At 46.4% G+C, this 15,038-nt stretch overlaps 1 protein-coding gene across 3 annotated transcripts in view; it reads left to right on the top strand.

Moving 5' to 3' along the window:
- Positions 1–1,456: 1,456 nt before the first annotated feature.
- lhfpl7 (LHFPL tetraspan subfamily member 7) overlaps positions 1,457–15,038 on the top strand; it is a 244,771-nt gene continuing 231,189 nt past the window's right edge. For 2 of the 3 annotated variants that reach the window (XM_078422211.1, XM_078422209.1), the window contains exons 1-2: positions 1,457–1,513; positions 1,862–2,173. In XM_078422211.1, coding sequence (XP_078278337.1) covers positions 1,862–2,173 — 312 coding nt within the window. In that variant the 5' untranslated portion in view covers positions 1,457–1,513. Of the gene's footprint in view, positions 1,514–1,615; positions 1,723–1,861; positions 2,174–15,038 lie in introns of those variants that run through there. The other variant, XM_078422210.1, reaches the window with a different exon arrangement.

Raw genomic sequence — 15,038 nt, 5'->3', positions numbered from 1 at the left:
TCAGGTCTTTACTCCTGCCCATTTCTCCTGCATCCAACACATCAATTTCAAGAACTGACTGTTCACTTGCTGCCTAATATATCCTACCCCTTGACAGGTGCCATTGTAACAAGATAATCAATGTTATTCACTTTGCCTGTCAGTGGTCATAATGTTTTGGTTGATCGGTGTATATACAGAGCAGTATAGCAAAGTTCTGCTTTGTCTGAACCTTTTCATATCTCTAGTTTCCCCCTCCCTGACTCTCAGTCTGATGAAGGGTCTCGACCCGAAACGTCACCAATTCCTTTTCTCCAGAGATGCTGCCTGACCCACTGAGGTACTCCAGCATTTCAAGCCAAGTCAAGTTTATTTGTCACATACATATACAAGATGTGCAGTGAAATGAAAGTGGTAACGCCTGCGGATTGTGCTAAACTACGAAACAGAATAGAAAAATAAAATTTTAACACAAAAAACAAACTAATACAGTAAATTAAATTAGTCCCTGGAGATATGAGAGTTAACAGGAGTTGTGTCTATCTTGTATATATATATATATATATATAAGAAAATAACTGCAGATGCTGGTACAAATCGAAGGTATTTATTCACAAAATGCTGGAGCAACTCAGCAGGTCAGGCAGCATCTCAGGAGAGAAGGAATGGGTGACGTTTCGGGTCGAGACCCTTCTTCAGACTGAAGAGGGGTCTCGACCCGAAACGTCGCCCATTCCTTCTCTCCCGAGATGCTGCCTGACCCGCTGAGTTACTATCTCCAGTGAGAACCTTCTATATATATATATATATAGTAACTCAGCGGGTCAGGCAGCATCTCGGGAGAGAAGGAATGGGCGACGTTTCGGGTCGAGACCCCTCTTCAGTCTGAAGAAGGGTCTCGACCCGAAACGTCACCCATTCCTTCTCTCCTGAGATGCTGCCTGACCTGCTGAGTTGCTCCAGCATTTTGTGAATAAATACCTTCGATTTGTACCAGCATCTGCAGTTATTTTCTTATATATATATATATATATATATATATATATATTCTTATTCTTATTCTTATTTGTGTGTGTGTGTATAAATATACACATATACATATATATATATATATTTATACACACACACACAAATAAGAATAAACAAACAATAATAGTGCACAAAGACAAAATCAATGCCCCCAAGCCGATGTAGTTCAGAGTTTATTTGGAGGTTGCAGAGTTCAATAGCCCGAAGAAGTTGCTCCTGAACCCACCCAGACGTTCCAGTTTTCAGGCTCCCAGCGGCAGACAGGTTGCAACACAAGGTTGCTTCCTCAAACTCACTCAAGGTTCCAGCTCCCCGAGTCTCCCTTTTAACCCACGCACTTGGTCGTCTGCGAGAGTTTATTTTTCTTTGCTCCGCCTTATCCCAACACAACTCCGCCCTCGCCGAGATTCGCTTCGCTCACATGGAATAGCCACCTGCCTTCCTTCAGTAGCGGGCAGCGCGGCCACACTGGAGGAAGCGTGGAGGGAGCCATCTGTGGGACTAAGTGAGAACCCTCCTCATTCTCCAGTGTGTGTGTGTGTGAGAGAGAGAGAGGGAGGGAGGCAGAGTTAGCAGTGCAATCTCACTGACAGCAGACATACACACAAACAAACACAGTCACTGCCTCTCTCTTCATTCAATTCCAAGCTCAGGTCAGGACTGAAATTGGAACCTGTGGATAAACTCAAGCGTTGCCTGCTCGCTGACCTGCAGGTTATTGTACAAACTGAACTCGAATGTTTGTTTGTGTGTTTTTGTTGTTGCTTTCATGTGAAGACTTGGAGCGGGCAAAGGGAGGGGAGGGAGGGGGGAGGAAAGGAAGAGGAGGATAAACCTCAGCTGTCTTTTGCAGATGCATTCGCTGCTGGACCGTAAGAAGAAGGAGGCGAGTGGCGAGCTGGGGTTCGCCGAGGTGCAGGCGAGCTCGCTGCTGCCTCAGGCTCCGAGGATGTGGTCGGGCGTGGGCTGCCTGTGGGTCTTGCTCACCTCCTGCCTGCTGGCCGTGTGGAGCTTCAGCATCATCTCGCCCGCCTGGATCGTCAGGGTGCAGGGCAAGGAGTCGGCGAGCTTCGGCTTGCTGTGGCACTGCTCCGAGGTCGTCTACAACTGTTACACCTTCGGCAGCCTTGGCAGCTTCGCCGACATCCCCACGGGCTCCTGGCAGGTAAATGACTACGAGGGTGGGTGTGGGTGGGGGGTGACTGGCGAGGGGTCGCCTCGGGTTAGTCCCAGGGTGAAAAGTTATATTCACCAGTTGCAATGTATGCGTAAGAAAATAACTGCAGATGCTGGTACAACTCGAAGGTATTTATTCACAAAATGCTGGAGTAACTCAGCAGGTCAGGCAGCATCTCGGGAGACCAAGGGTCTCGACCCGAAACGTCGCCCATTCCTTCTCTCCTGAGATGCTGCCTGACCTACTGAGTTACTCCAGCATTTTGTGAATAAATACCTTCGAGTTGCAATGTATGTGTTCTTAGTGTGCACTCTCAGAAAGTCAAACTGTTCCTGTTGAAATCCTCACTAATTGTTTATACTGCAGTGAGTATAATCAATGCAAACAATCTTGTGGATGGATATTTTATTACGCACATACATTATACATACACGCATGTATTATACACATATATACATATCAATATATATTATTTGTGTATATATATTTGTATATGTGTGCGTGTGCATATGCGCACGCAAATATATTGCGTGTGTTTTTTTTAATATATATTCGCGTGTGTGTATATATTTGTATTTGTGATTTGTGTATATGCATGTGTGTATATATATATATATCTGCGTGTGTATGTGCATATGTATATATCTACATGCGTGTGTGTATGCATGTATGTATATATTTTTGCGAGTGTGCATGCATATGTGTATATATATTTGTATGTGAGTGTATGTATATCTGTGTGCGAATATGTATGTATATACACATATGTATGCATATATATCTGCGTTTGTGTGCATATACACGGATATATGTATATATTTGCGTGTATGTGTGCATACGTACGCCTATATATAACATAAACAAACGACAAATACTTACCTCAAGACCATCAGTGGGAGTTTTATTGTAGTAAAATAGGCAACAATTGAACAGGGAAGGTCAAATGATTTATCTACGTTATATACAGCGCGTGTTCTTTCACAGATATGAAAATTGTCAGATTTATGAATGATTTAATGCCAGCATTGAGATCGGAAAACATTAAGGAGGAAGGAGATACATCGAATGTCTCCCGTGGCTAATTAAAATGATCAGTTCCCCGGCACGTACACACACTGCTAACTTCAGCGACAACCTCGGCCCGTGTCCGGAGAGGACTCCAGACCGCCTACTCCGCTCTCGGAGGGCAGAGTGGAGGAGAGAGACATTGCTTTTGTTTGGTTTGGAGAGTCAGTAGGTTCGCAACTGGGTTGACTCCCTCTCTTCCCCCCCCACCCCCTCCTCCCTCTACCTCCCTCTCTCTACCCCCTTCCCCTCTCCCCACCCCCTCCTCCCTCTACCCCCCTCTCTCTACCCCCTTCCCCTCTCCCCACCCCCCTCTCTCCTCCCACCCTCTCTCTCCCTAACGATTTATCAGCGGCGACTGTTAAAAATCACCCGGTTATCAATGTTCCTGGGAAGCTCACAACCCAGTAACGTGCAACGATTGTACATGGTTCCAGAATGTAAGCGGTCACGATTCGCTAGCGGGTCTCGTTAGGACAGGCGGCTGAGTGAAAGTTGTCACTGGTACAAACTAGCTGTAACTAGTAAAAACACTTCACTTATTGATCATTGCCTTTCAAGAAGGTGGTTATGCTTTGGTTACACTCTCGTGCGCGACCATTTCCACGGGCAACATTGCCACAAGTCAAATGGAGTTGAATGGGTTAACTGGATTGGATCAGAAGCCTCTTCTATTCACTGTAGCCGCGCCAGACAATTTAACTTGAAACAACAGGCGGCGCAGTCCTTCAGTCTGCTGGTTCATTGCTCACAATACTGGAGCAGCAGTACTCCACTCCACGTTTCCAGCTCAAAACTGTGGACCAGGTTTACATGCGCCTGTGCTAAATGTTATTTGTGCCAGTACACCAACAGAGTATGTGCTTCAAGTGTAAGAAAATAACTGCAGATGCTGGTACAAATTGAAGGTATTTATTCACACAATGCTGGAGTAACTCAGCAGGTCAGGCAGCATCTCAGGAGAGAAGGAATGGGTGACGTTTCGGGTTGAGACCCTTCTTCAGACTGATGTCAGGGGGGCGGGACAAAGGAAGGATATAGGCGGAGACAGGAAGATAGAGGGAGAACTGGGAAGGAGGAGGGGAAGAGAGGGACAGAGGAACTATCTACAGTTGGAAAAGTCGACGTTCATACCACTGGGCTGCAAGCTGCCCAAGCGAAATATGAGGTGCTGTTCCTCCAATTTGCGGTGGGCCTCACTATGGCACTGGAGGCCCATGACAGAAAGGCCAGACTGGGAGTGGGAGGAGGAGTTGAAGTGCTCAGCCACCGGGAGATTAGATAGGTTAACGCGGACCGAGCGCAGGTGTTGAGCGAAGCGATCGCCAAGCCTGCGTTTGGTTTCACCGATGTAAATAAGTTGACATCTGGAGCAGCGGATGCAATAGATGAGGTTGGAGGAGGTGCAGGTGAACCTCTGTCTCACCTGGAAAGACTGTTTGGGTCCTTGGATGGAGTTGAGGGGGGAGGTAAAGGGACAGGTGTTATATCTCGTGCGGTTGCAGGGGAAAGTGCCCGGGGATGGGGTGGTTTGGGTAGGAAGGGACGAGTGGACCAGGGAGTTACGGAGGGAATGGTCTCAGCGCGGAAACAGGCCCTTCGGCCCACAGACCAGCGATCCCCGCACATTAACACGCACTAGGGACAATTTGCATTTGCACCAAGCCAATTAACCTGCTAGTCTTTGGAATTAGAGAAGAAACCGGAGCACCCGGAGAAAACCCACGCGGTCACAGGGAGAACGTAAAGACATCACCCGTGGTCAGGATCAAACCCGGGTCTCTGGCGCCTTGAGACAGCAGCTCTACCGCTGCGCCCCTTATGAAAACAGTTGTTACAGATCCCTTCATTATTTGTATCAATGAATGGCGGGACTATCATATGTTGAAAGACTGGAGCGACTAGGCTTGTATACACTGGAATTTAGAAGGATGAGAGGAGATCTTATCGAAACGTATAAGATTATTAAGGGGTTGGACATGTTAGAGGCAGGAAACATGTTCCCAATATTGGGGGAGTCCAGAACAAGGGGCCACAGTTTAAGAATAAGGGGTAGGCCATTTAGAACAGAGATGAGGAAAAACTTTTTCAGTCAGAGAGTTGTGAATCTGTGGAATTCTCTGCCTCAGAAGGCAGTGGAGGCCAATTCTCTGAATGCATTCAAGAGAGAGTTAGATAGAGCTCTTAAGGATAGCGGAGTCAGGGGGTATGGGGAGAAGGCTGGAACGGGGTACTGATTGAGAATGATCAGCCATGATCACATTGAATGGCGGTGCTGGCTCAAAGGGCCGAATGGCCTCCTCCTGCACCTATTGTCTATTGTAAACACGAAGCCTTTTAACCCCTTGATTCAGGATCATTCCTCAAGTGTTCGTATATTGCTCAGAAAAGTGGGCATGTTCCTTCATTGGGCAACTCACTAGAGGCAAGAAAACAGATAACCGAGAGAACTTGTCATCATGGTCAATAGCATGGAGATATATCGGCTGTTGAAACAGATCACCTCACCAGCACGTGCAAGAATGATATACAGTTCTTCCAATTATCATTCACTCATAAACAGAATGGAAGATTTGGCAAACAAGGTTCCAGGAAGGTAAAATGTAGGAAGGAACTGCAGATGCTGGTTTACAACGACGATAGACCCAAAATGCTGGAGTAACTCAGCGGGTCAGGCAGCATCTCTGGAGGGAAGGAATGGGTGACGTTTGGGGTCGAGTCTGAAGGAGGGTCTCCAGCATTTTGTGGAAGGTAATAATTCATTTAACCAAAACGTGACTGGACTTCAAAACCACTGTTACTGGTCTCAATAAAAGCCAGCAGACTAATTACAGCTCGGGTGCTGAACATTTAAAAACTGGATATAGCCTGAAAGGTTTTATGTTCAGAACAGGACAATGTACTTAAATGTTACAGGTATAATGGGAATGATATACAATTGGATTGAATGGGGAAGGGATCTTTGGTATATTGGATTTTCAGCATTATGAATGGGTTCATGGTTATCAGGAGGTGACAGCCCTTGTTACAATAGAGGGTGTGAGTTATCCATCTTTATAATCTGTTTATCTGGTGATTGGATTACTTGTTTGGATTTTGAGCCTGTTGTGTTAGCCCACTGGAGGTACAGAGTGTGCAGGAAGGAACTGCAGGTGCTGGTTTACACCGACGATAGGCACAAAATGCTGGAGTAACCCAGCGGGGTCGGGTCAGGCACCATCTCTGGAGAAAAGGAACAGGTGCCGTTTGAGGGCGAGACTCCTCTTCAGACTGAGAGTCAGGGGAGAGGGAGCACCTATGCGATGTGGCAAAACAAATCAAAAATCTGGAATAAAAAATACCCAGTGACATTAATTGCTACTGTTGTTTTATCTCCACGACTGCACAATATGCAATATATATTTCTAACATTTTCGCTGCTTGAATTTCGATGTAATCAATTTAACTTGATGGAAAATCACTGACTCAAAATACCATTGCTAGATTTAATGTGCATGCACCCCATGAAGTCCATTCATTCATATTTGCTTCTTTAGTTTTGAAATATATTACATTCTTATGTTAGAAACATTACAATGCTTTTATTCGTGAACATGAATTTCAAGTTAACCCATCTGCTGTGTAATCCTACTACAATCAGTCTGATTTTTAGATTTAGATTTAGAGATACAGCGCGGAAACAGGCCCTTCGGCCCACCGAGTCCGCGCCGCCCAACGATCCCCGCACACTAACACTATCCTACACACACTAGGGACAATTTTTACATTTACCCAGTCAATTAACCTACATACCTGTACGTCTTTGGAGTGTGGGAGGAAACCGAAGACCTTGGAGAAAACCCACGCAGGTCACGGGGAGAACGTACAAACAGACGGCGCCCGTAGTCAGGATCGAACCTGAGTCTCCGGCGCTGCATTCGCTGTAAGGCAGCAACTCTACCGCTGCGCCACCGTGCTGAAGAAGGGTCTCGACCCTAAACATCACCAATCTATTTCCTCCATGACCCCCTAAGTTACTCCAGCATTTTGTGTCTATCTGCGGTTCCTTTTTATTACATCGTTGTGTAATCCTATCCTTTGGCAGTGGAGCTAAGAATAAAAGGACGTACCTTTAGAAAGGAGACGAGGAGGAACTTGTTTAGCTAGAGGCTGGTGAATCTGTGGAATTCAGTGCCACAGATGGCTGTGGAGGCTGTCATTGGGTATTTTTAAAGCAGAAATGGACATGTTCTTGATTAGTACGGTTGTCAAGGGTTATGTGGAGAAGGCAGAAGAATGAGAGGGAAAGATGGAGCAGCTCTGATTGAATGGCGGAGTTGACTCGATGGGCCGAATGGCTTGATTCTGCTGCTATAACCTATCAACATATGAAGCCCAGTGGTTTTCCTGCTCCATTTGATTCCTCTCTCTCTGGAGTGAGCCAACTCTTGAACGCATGGTGAGTACCCAGTCTGAAGAAGAGTCCCGACCCGAAACGTCACCTATCCACGTTCTCCAGAGATGCTGCCTGACCGGCTGCATTACTCCAGCACTTTGTGCCCATCTTCAGTATAAACCAGCACTGGGGGTTTCCTTCCTACATAATGATAGAGAGCAAGTTCAACAAACAATATTTGTTTTCATTCAAAATGATTGGTTTTATCCCTTTGGATTTCTTGCCTACCCTTATTCATTTACTAATTTTTTTATCCCGTTGGGAACATATGAAACGTTAACTTTACAGGCATCTCAAGGTGAATTTTCTGACTTTTTTTCCCCCACTTGGAAACCATCCCTTCAAGGGCAGGAAAATAGACCCTGGCTCTGCTGCAACTCGTAACGCTGTTACAGTGTCCAACCTACTCGTCACTGGGTTGGTTCTTGATTTCCCCAAGTGTGGTCGTAGTGGTAAAAACCTCCAGATAATTTGTGTCCAGATAACCTCTGCAAATAGTACAGGAAAGAACTGCAGGTGCTGGTTTAAATCGAAGGTAGACACAAAATGCTGGAGTAACTTAGCGGGTCAGGCAGAATCTCTGGAGAGAAGGAATGGGTGACGTTTCGGGTCGAGACCCTTCTTCATTCTGATGTCAGGGGAGGGGGCTGTGATCTTATAGAGGTGTATAAGAGGAATAGCTCAGGTTGACGCACAGAGTCTCTTACCCAGTGTAGGGGAATCGAGAACCAGAGGACCTAGGGTTAAAATTAGGGGGAAAAGATTTAGAAACATAGAAAATAGGTGCATGAGCAGGCCATTCGGCCCTTCGAGCCAGCACCATCTTTCAATATGATCATGGCTGATCATTCAAAATCAGTACCCCGTTCCTGCTTTCTCCCCATATCCCTTGGTTCCATTAGCCCTATATCTACCTTAATATATAATATATTTTCCTATTCAATATATTTAATAGGAATCTGAGGGGTATATTTTTAACACAAAGGGTGGTAGGTGCATGGAACGAGCTGCTGGAGAAGGTAGTTGAGGAAGGTACTATCGTAATGTTTAAGAAACAAGGGTCTCGACCCGAAACGTCACCCATTCCTTCTCTCCTAGATGCTGCCTGACCTGCTGAGTTACTCCAGCATTTTGTGATACCTTAGGCGGTACATGGATAGGACAGGTTTTAAAGGGATATGGGCCAAACACAGGCATAATGGGCCTAGTGTAGATGGGGCATGTTGGTCAGTGTGGGCAAGTTGTGCTGAAGGGATTGTTTCTACGCTATGTGCCTGTGTGACTCTATGAACTCCTCTTCCAAGACAACCTAACATCATCTGGAAGATGCTGCAAAGGCCTCCATTGACTTGTCCTCCACTGTGTGATCTTTTCCTTATCATTGCTCTCTCTCTCTCTCTCTCTCTCTCTCTCTCTCTCTCTCTCTCTCTCTCTCTCTCTCTCTCTCTCTCTATCTCTCTCTCTCTCTCTCTCTCTCTCTCTCTCTCTCTCTCTCTCTCTCTCTCTCTCTCTCTCTCTCTCTCTCTCTCTCTCTCTCTCTCTCTCGAGAGAGAGAGAGAGAGAGAGACAATGTGGTATCTGGCAATGGGAGAAACCTATTTCAAATCTGCGTGGTTACATTCTTTGCTCACTAGGGCGCAGAGGCAGCAGTTGGTAAACTCTTGATTAAATGACATTTTAATTCATCTCATTAGACTCCATGGAGCCTTGCTGTGCAGTTGGCTTACTTATCTTGCTGCTTATTTGGTGCTGAAATCAAGAGGAATTTTATCCCCATCTCTGAACCGTAGTTGTCATGATTGTGCAATGCTTTAGCCTCTCTGTGTTTGTGATTGAGACATGCATTCTGCTTATTATAGAAATTGAAAAGGGCGGCACGGTGGCGCAGCGGCAGAGTTGCTGCCTCACAGCGCCAGAGACACGGGTTGGATCCTGACTTCGGGTGTTGTCTGTGTTCGTTCCCCCTTTTTACTGGGTGGAGAATGTACTAACTCTGTACTGACAGCACCAATGGTCAGGATGGAACCCGGGTCTCTGGCGCTGTGAGGCAGCAACTCTACCGCTGTGCCTCTGTGCCGCCCACATATTATAATGTTATGTATCTTAATCCACGGTTGAGAAAGTATCTGTAATACACACATGACAAATATTGACCAAGATCATCTCCCGCTTGATTTAAGGCATTTTTGATTGTGGTGATTTATTATGGATCAAGTTGGCCTTTACAGAAAGGAGCTAGACGTGGCCAAATAGATGTTGGCTATTCATTCTGTTGTATTATTCTGTGTTGAGTGATGTTGCCTATGCCTGCACTCAAGTAAGGAAAGACAACATGTGCTATTGAATCAAAGTGAATGTATTAGTAACGGTTCACTGATCCTTCATTCACTCAGGCAGCAAACCCCTCAATGATTTGGCTGCTCCGTGACTTTAATGTTTCACTGCCAGCAGAATTCTGCAGTAACTCGTAAAATGACGATTGAAAATTGCTCGGCAAACACATTCTTGTTATTTCAACGGCTAATGGACCTCTCCTGCATGCCTTTTGTTAAAATCTATATCAAAATCCTTTCTGGCCTGTTCGAGGATTAATGCTGTGGTTCATATGGCTCCTTGCTACCTACCAAAGGTTCGGTATGAAGTGAACCACAATCGGTGTGGAGTTATACCTGGAGCAATGTAGAAACAAGGAACTGCAGATTGACACACAATGCTGGAGTAACTCAAAGCGGGTCAGGCAGCATCTCTGGAGAAAAAGGATGGGTGACCTTTCGGGTTAGGACCTTTCCTCAGAGTGCCGCTCAGAGGCAGGTCCTATCACAATGTTAAAAGAGAGTGGACTTCAAGTCTGAAGAAGCGCTCTGACCTGAAACGCCGCCCATTCTTTTTCTCTAGAGATACCGCCTTACCCGCTGAGATACTCCAGCACTTTGTGTCTGTCTTCGTTATAAACCAGCATCTGCAGTTCCTTCCTACACAGGAATTGATGATACTGACTTACAGAAAAAGGAAAAAAAAAAAGTGCTGGTGTAACTTAGCAGATCGGGCAACACCTCTGGAGAACATGTCAGAATATGTCTGAGGAAGGGTCCCGATTCAAAATGTCACCCATCCATTTTCTCCAGAGCTGTTGTCTGACCCGTTGAGTTGCTCCAGTATATTGTGTCCTTTTGAGTACCGTGTTTACATATTCTGTTGTGCAGCTGCAAGTGAGATTTTCATTCTTCTGTTTGGGATGTACGACAATAAAACACTTCAAACTCGACTCTTAAGTAGGGCTGCCAACTCCCTCACTCCCAAATAAGGGACAAAGGGTGACGTCACCGCCCCACGCACCCATCCAGCGGCCACGTGCTCCCGCTCCACCAGAGGGAGCACGTGGCCGCTGGCTGGGTGAGGTCACGTGGGGCGTGGGGGGGGGCGATGACGTCACCCTTTGTCCCTTATTTGGCAGTGAGGAAGTTGGCAACCTTACTAATACGGGACAAGGGCGTTCCTGTACGGGACAAACCAATTTAGCCCAAAATACGGGACGTCCCGGCTAATACGGGACAGTTGACAACCCTACCCTTGAGATCACCTCTCAGCTTCCTTCACTCCAAGGGAAACGATGCCAAGGTATTCAGTCGAAGGTATTTATTCACAAAATGCTGGAGTAACTCAGCAGGTCAGGCAGCATCTCAGGAGAGAAGGAATGGGTGACGTTTCGGGTCGAGACCCTTCTTCAGACTGAATTCCTTCGATTTGTACCAGCATCTGCAGTTATTTTCTTATCCAACCTATTCAGTCGGTCATAATTAACGTTCTCCACTTCATTTAAAATATTTTCATGTTCAATTTCTTTTTGAGTCACTGAAGGTGGCAGCATAAGTAGATAGAGTAGTTAAGAAGATGTATGGCGTGCTTGCCTTCATTGCCAGGGACATTAAATATGAGAGTCAGGATGTCATGATGCAGCTCCAGAGGACTTTGGTTAGGTTGCATTTGGATTATTGCCTGCAGTTCTGGAAATCCCCATTACAGGAATCTTCTTGTTGCGTATGGTGTACACAGCCTGAAGTTGTAGGTCAAGGGTGGACATCCAGGCCAGGGCAGCATCAGTTGCTGGGTGGATGGGCCTTGATGCCACCAGGGAAAAGCCTCAGTGAGCCGTCATTCACGGTGTGTGGGATGGTCTGGTCTGGATATCCGCAGTCACAAGCAGGGCTGTCTGTCTGCCATCCCCTACTTGTGCAGGTGATGGGCTGTTCTTGCATGGAGGGTGCGGATCCTGTTCAGGGTTAGCCATTGCTTGCGATGGATGTCAAATCCCGGTGGTTTCACTGTGGGGTCTGTGATCACCTCTCCGTCGTTGATGTGTTGGCATCCTTCCAGGCTCTGTGCCACTCGGTCTTGGGGTCAAAGTCTTCCAAGGATCTGGCTGAAGACCAGAAGGGTTTGCGGGACTTCAGGCGCATGTTGGGCAGCTTGTTCAAGTCGGCGTGGATGGGAAGGTCAGGGTTAGCCTCGATGGTGCACCGATCTTTCAACATCCTCTCCCATCTGCGTCTGCTTTGTGCACGTCGGGTTGATTGCATTAGTCTACACTGGGTGGACCACGCGACGGTTGCCATTACAGGAATGACGGCGAGGCTTTGGCGAGGGTGTAGAGGACGTTTACCCGAATGTTGACACAAAGTGCTGGAGTAACTGGACGGGTCAGGTGGCATGCTGCCAGGATCAGAGGGCTTCAGCAACAGGAATAGACTTGTTTTCTCTGGAACGTCGGAGGTGGAGGGGAGGTCATAAGTGATAGGAGTAGAATCAGGCCATTCGGCCCATCAAGTCTACTCCGCCATTCAATCATGGCTGATCTATCTCTCCCTCCTAACCCCCTTCTCCCCATAACCTCTGACACCCGTACTAATCAAGAATCTATCTATCTCTGCCTTAAAAATATCCACTGACTTGGCCTCCACAGCCTTCTGTGGCAATGAATTCCACAGAATTACCACCCTCTGGCTAAAGAAATTCCTCATCTCCTTCCTAAAAGAACGTCGTTTAATTCTGAGGCTGTGCCCTCTGGTCCTAGACTCTCCCACCAGTGGAAACATCCTCTCCACATCCACTCTATCCAGGTCTTTCACTATTCTGCACGTTTCAATGAGGTCCCCCCTCATTCTTCTAAACTCCAGCGAGTACAGGCCCAGTGCCGACAAACGCTCAAGATAGGTTAACCTACTCATTCCTGGGTGGTAGAAGTATATAAAGTTATGATAAACATAGACAGGGTTGACAGTCAGAACCTTTTTCCCTGGGTGGAAATGTCCATCATAGCTACAAGGTGAGAGGGGGAAGGTTTAAGGGAGATATGTGGGGCATGTTTTGTGCACAGTGGGTGGTGGGGTCGTGGAACGCATTGCCAGTGGCAATTTGAGAAAGTGACGTTGTGATGGTACAAGGGGAATTGGTCAGTGACAAAAGGACAATTTGTAGAGCTGCAGGAAAAGAGCAAGAAAATGTCACTGTGGAAGCAAAGAACTGCAGATGCTGGTTTTATACCAAAGATAGACACAGTGTGCTGGTGTAACTCAGCGGGTCGGGCAGGGTCTCTGGAGAAAAAAAGGATGGGTGATGTTTTGAGTTGGGACCCTTCCTCAGACCGAAAGTGGAAGGGCGGGGATGAAGAGCTCAGACGAGCTCCCTGCCACCACCCTCTCGGCTCACATAGACTGACGGGTCTGTACATTTTACCAAGGTCAGCTCTCATTCTTCTGAACTACACAGAACACAGGCTCAATCTGCAAAACCTTTCTTCACAAGACAACCCCCCTTGTCCCAAGGGCCAACCCTTCTCTGAACTGCCCCTCATTCATGTACATCCTTCCACAAATAAGGAGAAGGAAACTGTACGCAGCGCGGCAAGTGTGGTTTTACAGAAGCAAGTTGCAATTTTATTGAGTGATGGTTTCACCAGCTAGGGTAAAGTGCAAGTGTTTTTTTGTGGCTTCTACTGAAGTAACACAAATCCTTGTGTGATAAGACATAGGAGCTGAATTGGTTCATTTGGCCCATCGAGTCTGCACCGCCATTCGATCATGGCTGATCTCTTTTTCCCTCTCAACCCCATTCTCCTGCCTTCTCCCCACAACCCCTGACACCCTTACTAATTAAGAACCTGTCGATCTCCACTTTAAAAATACCTGTGGACTTGGCCTCCACAGACGCAATGAATTCCACAGATTCACCATCTTCTGGCTGAAGAATCAACCTTGAAATGGTTTGCCACCAACCCCAGTGAGTAAAGTCATCATGTACATCGTTGTGAAGGTTCTCTTTGTTCATTGTTCCTCAACAAGTTACAACAGAAACATTCTTTGCAAAAAAAAACTACTTGCAAAATGTCTGTGCTGTGTTTCCTTGCTGGAGGTTCCAAAATTCTGGTCACATTGGGTGCTATTTGACACTGCCTCTTATTTCTAAGAGCTTTAAAATGTCATCATTTTCAAAAGAAGGATGGGATTTTTTTTTTTTTTTGAGTCTGAAAATTATTTGAAAAATGTATAAATGTAATGGCACGCTGTACAGCACGGTGGTGTAGCGGTTAAATTAGTGGGTTAGGAGCGTGAAGCCTGGACGCTTGCCCCTGGGTCATGGATTCAAATCCTACCACGGCAGCTGGGGAATTAATTGAAGTTAATTTTTTTGAAAAATGAATTTTAGAAATTAGCCTTGAAATTATTGAATTATGAAAGCCCATCTGGTCAGTGTCGTCCTCAAGGGATGGAAATTTGCCCTCCGAGCCTGGCCTGGCCTTCATCTGGCCACCAGTCTCATAGAAACATAGAAACATAGAAAATAGGTGCAGGAGGAGGCCATTTGGGCCTTCGAGCCAGCACCACCTCATTCATTGTGATCATGGCTGATCATCTACAATCAGTAACCTGTGCCTGCCTTCTCCCTATATCCCTTGATTACACTAGCCCCTAGAGCTCTATCTAACTCTCTTTTAAATTCATCCAGTGAATTGGCCTCCACTGCCCTCTGTGGCAGAGAATTCCACAAGTTCGCAACTCTCTGGGTGAAAACGTTTTTTTCTCACCTCAGTTTTAAATGGCCTCCCCTTTATTCTTAGACTGTGCCCCCTGGTTCTGGACTCCCCCAACATTGGGAACATTTTTCCTGCATCTAGCTTGTCCAGTCCTTTTATAATTTTACACGTCTCTATAAGATCCCCTCTCATCCTTCTAAACTCCTCAGTAGGGTTACCAACTTCCTCACTCCCAAAGAAGAGACAAGGTGACGTCACTGCCCCATGCCCCACGTGACCTCACCCAGCCAGCGGCCACGTGGTCCCGCTCCACCAATGGCCAC

Source organism: Rhinoraja longicauda, chromosome 26, assembly GCF_053455715.1.
Source record: "Rhinoraja longicauda isolate Sanriku21f chromosome 26, sRhiLon1.1, whole genome shotgun sequence".
Classification (NCBI taxonomy): domain Eukaryota; kingdom Metazoa; phylum Chordata; class Chondrichthyes; order Rajiformes; family Arhynchobatidae; genus Rhinoraja; species Rhinoraja longicauda.
The sequence above is the reverse complement of the archived record's forward strand: the minus strand, read 5'-3'. Positions and strand labels throughout refer to the sequence as shown.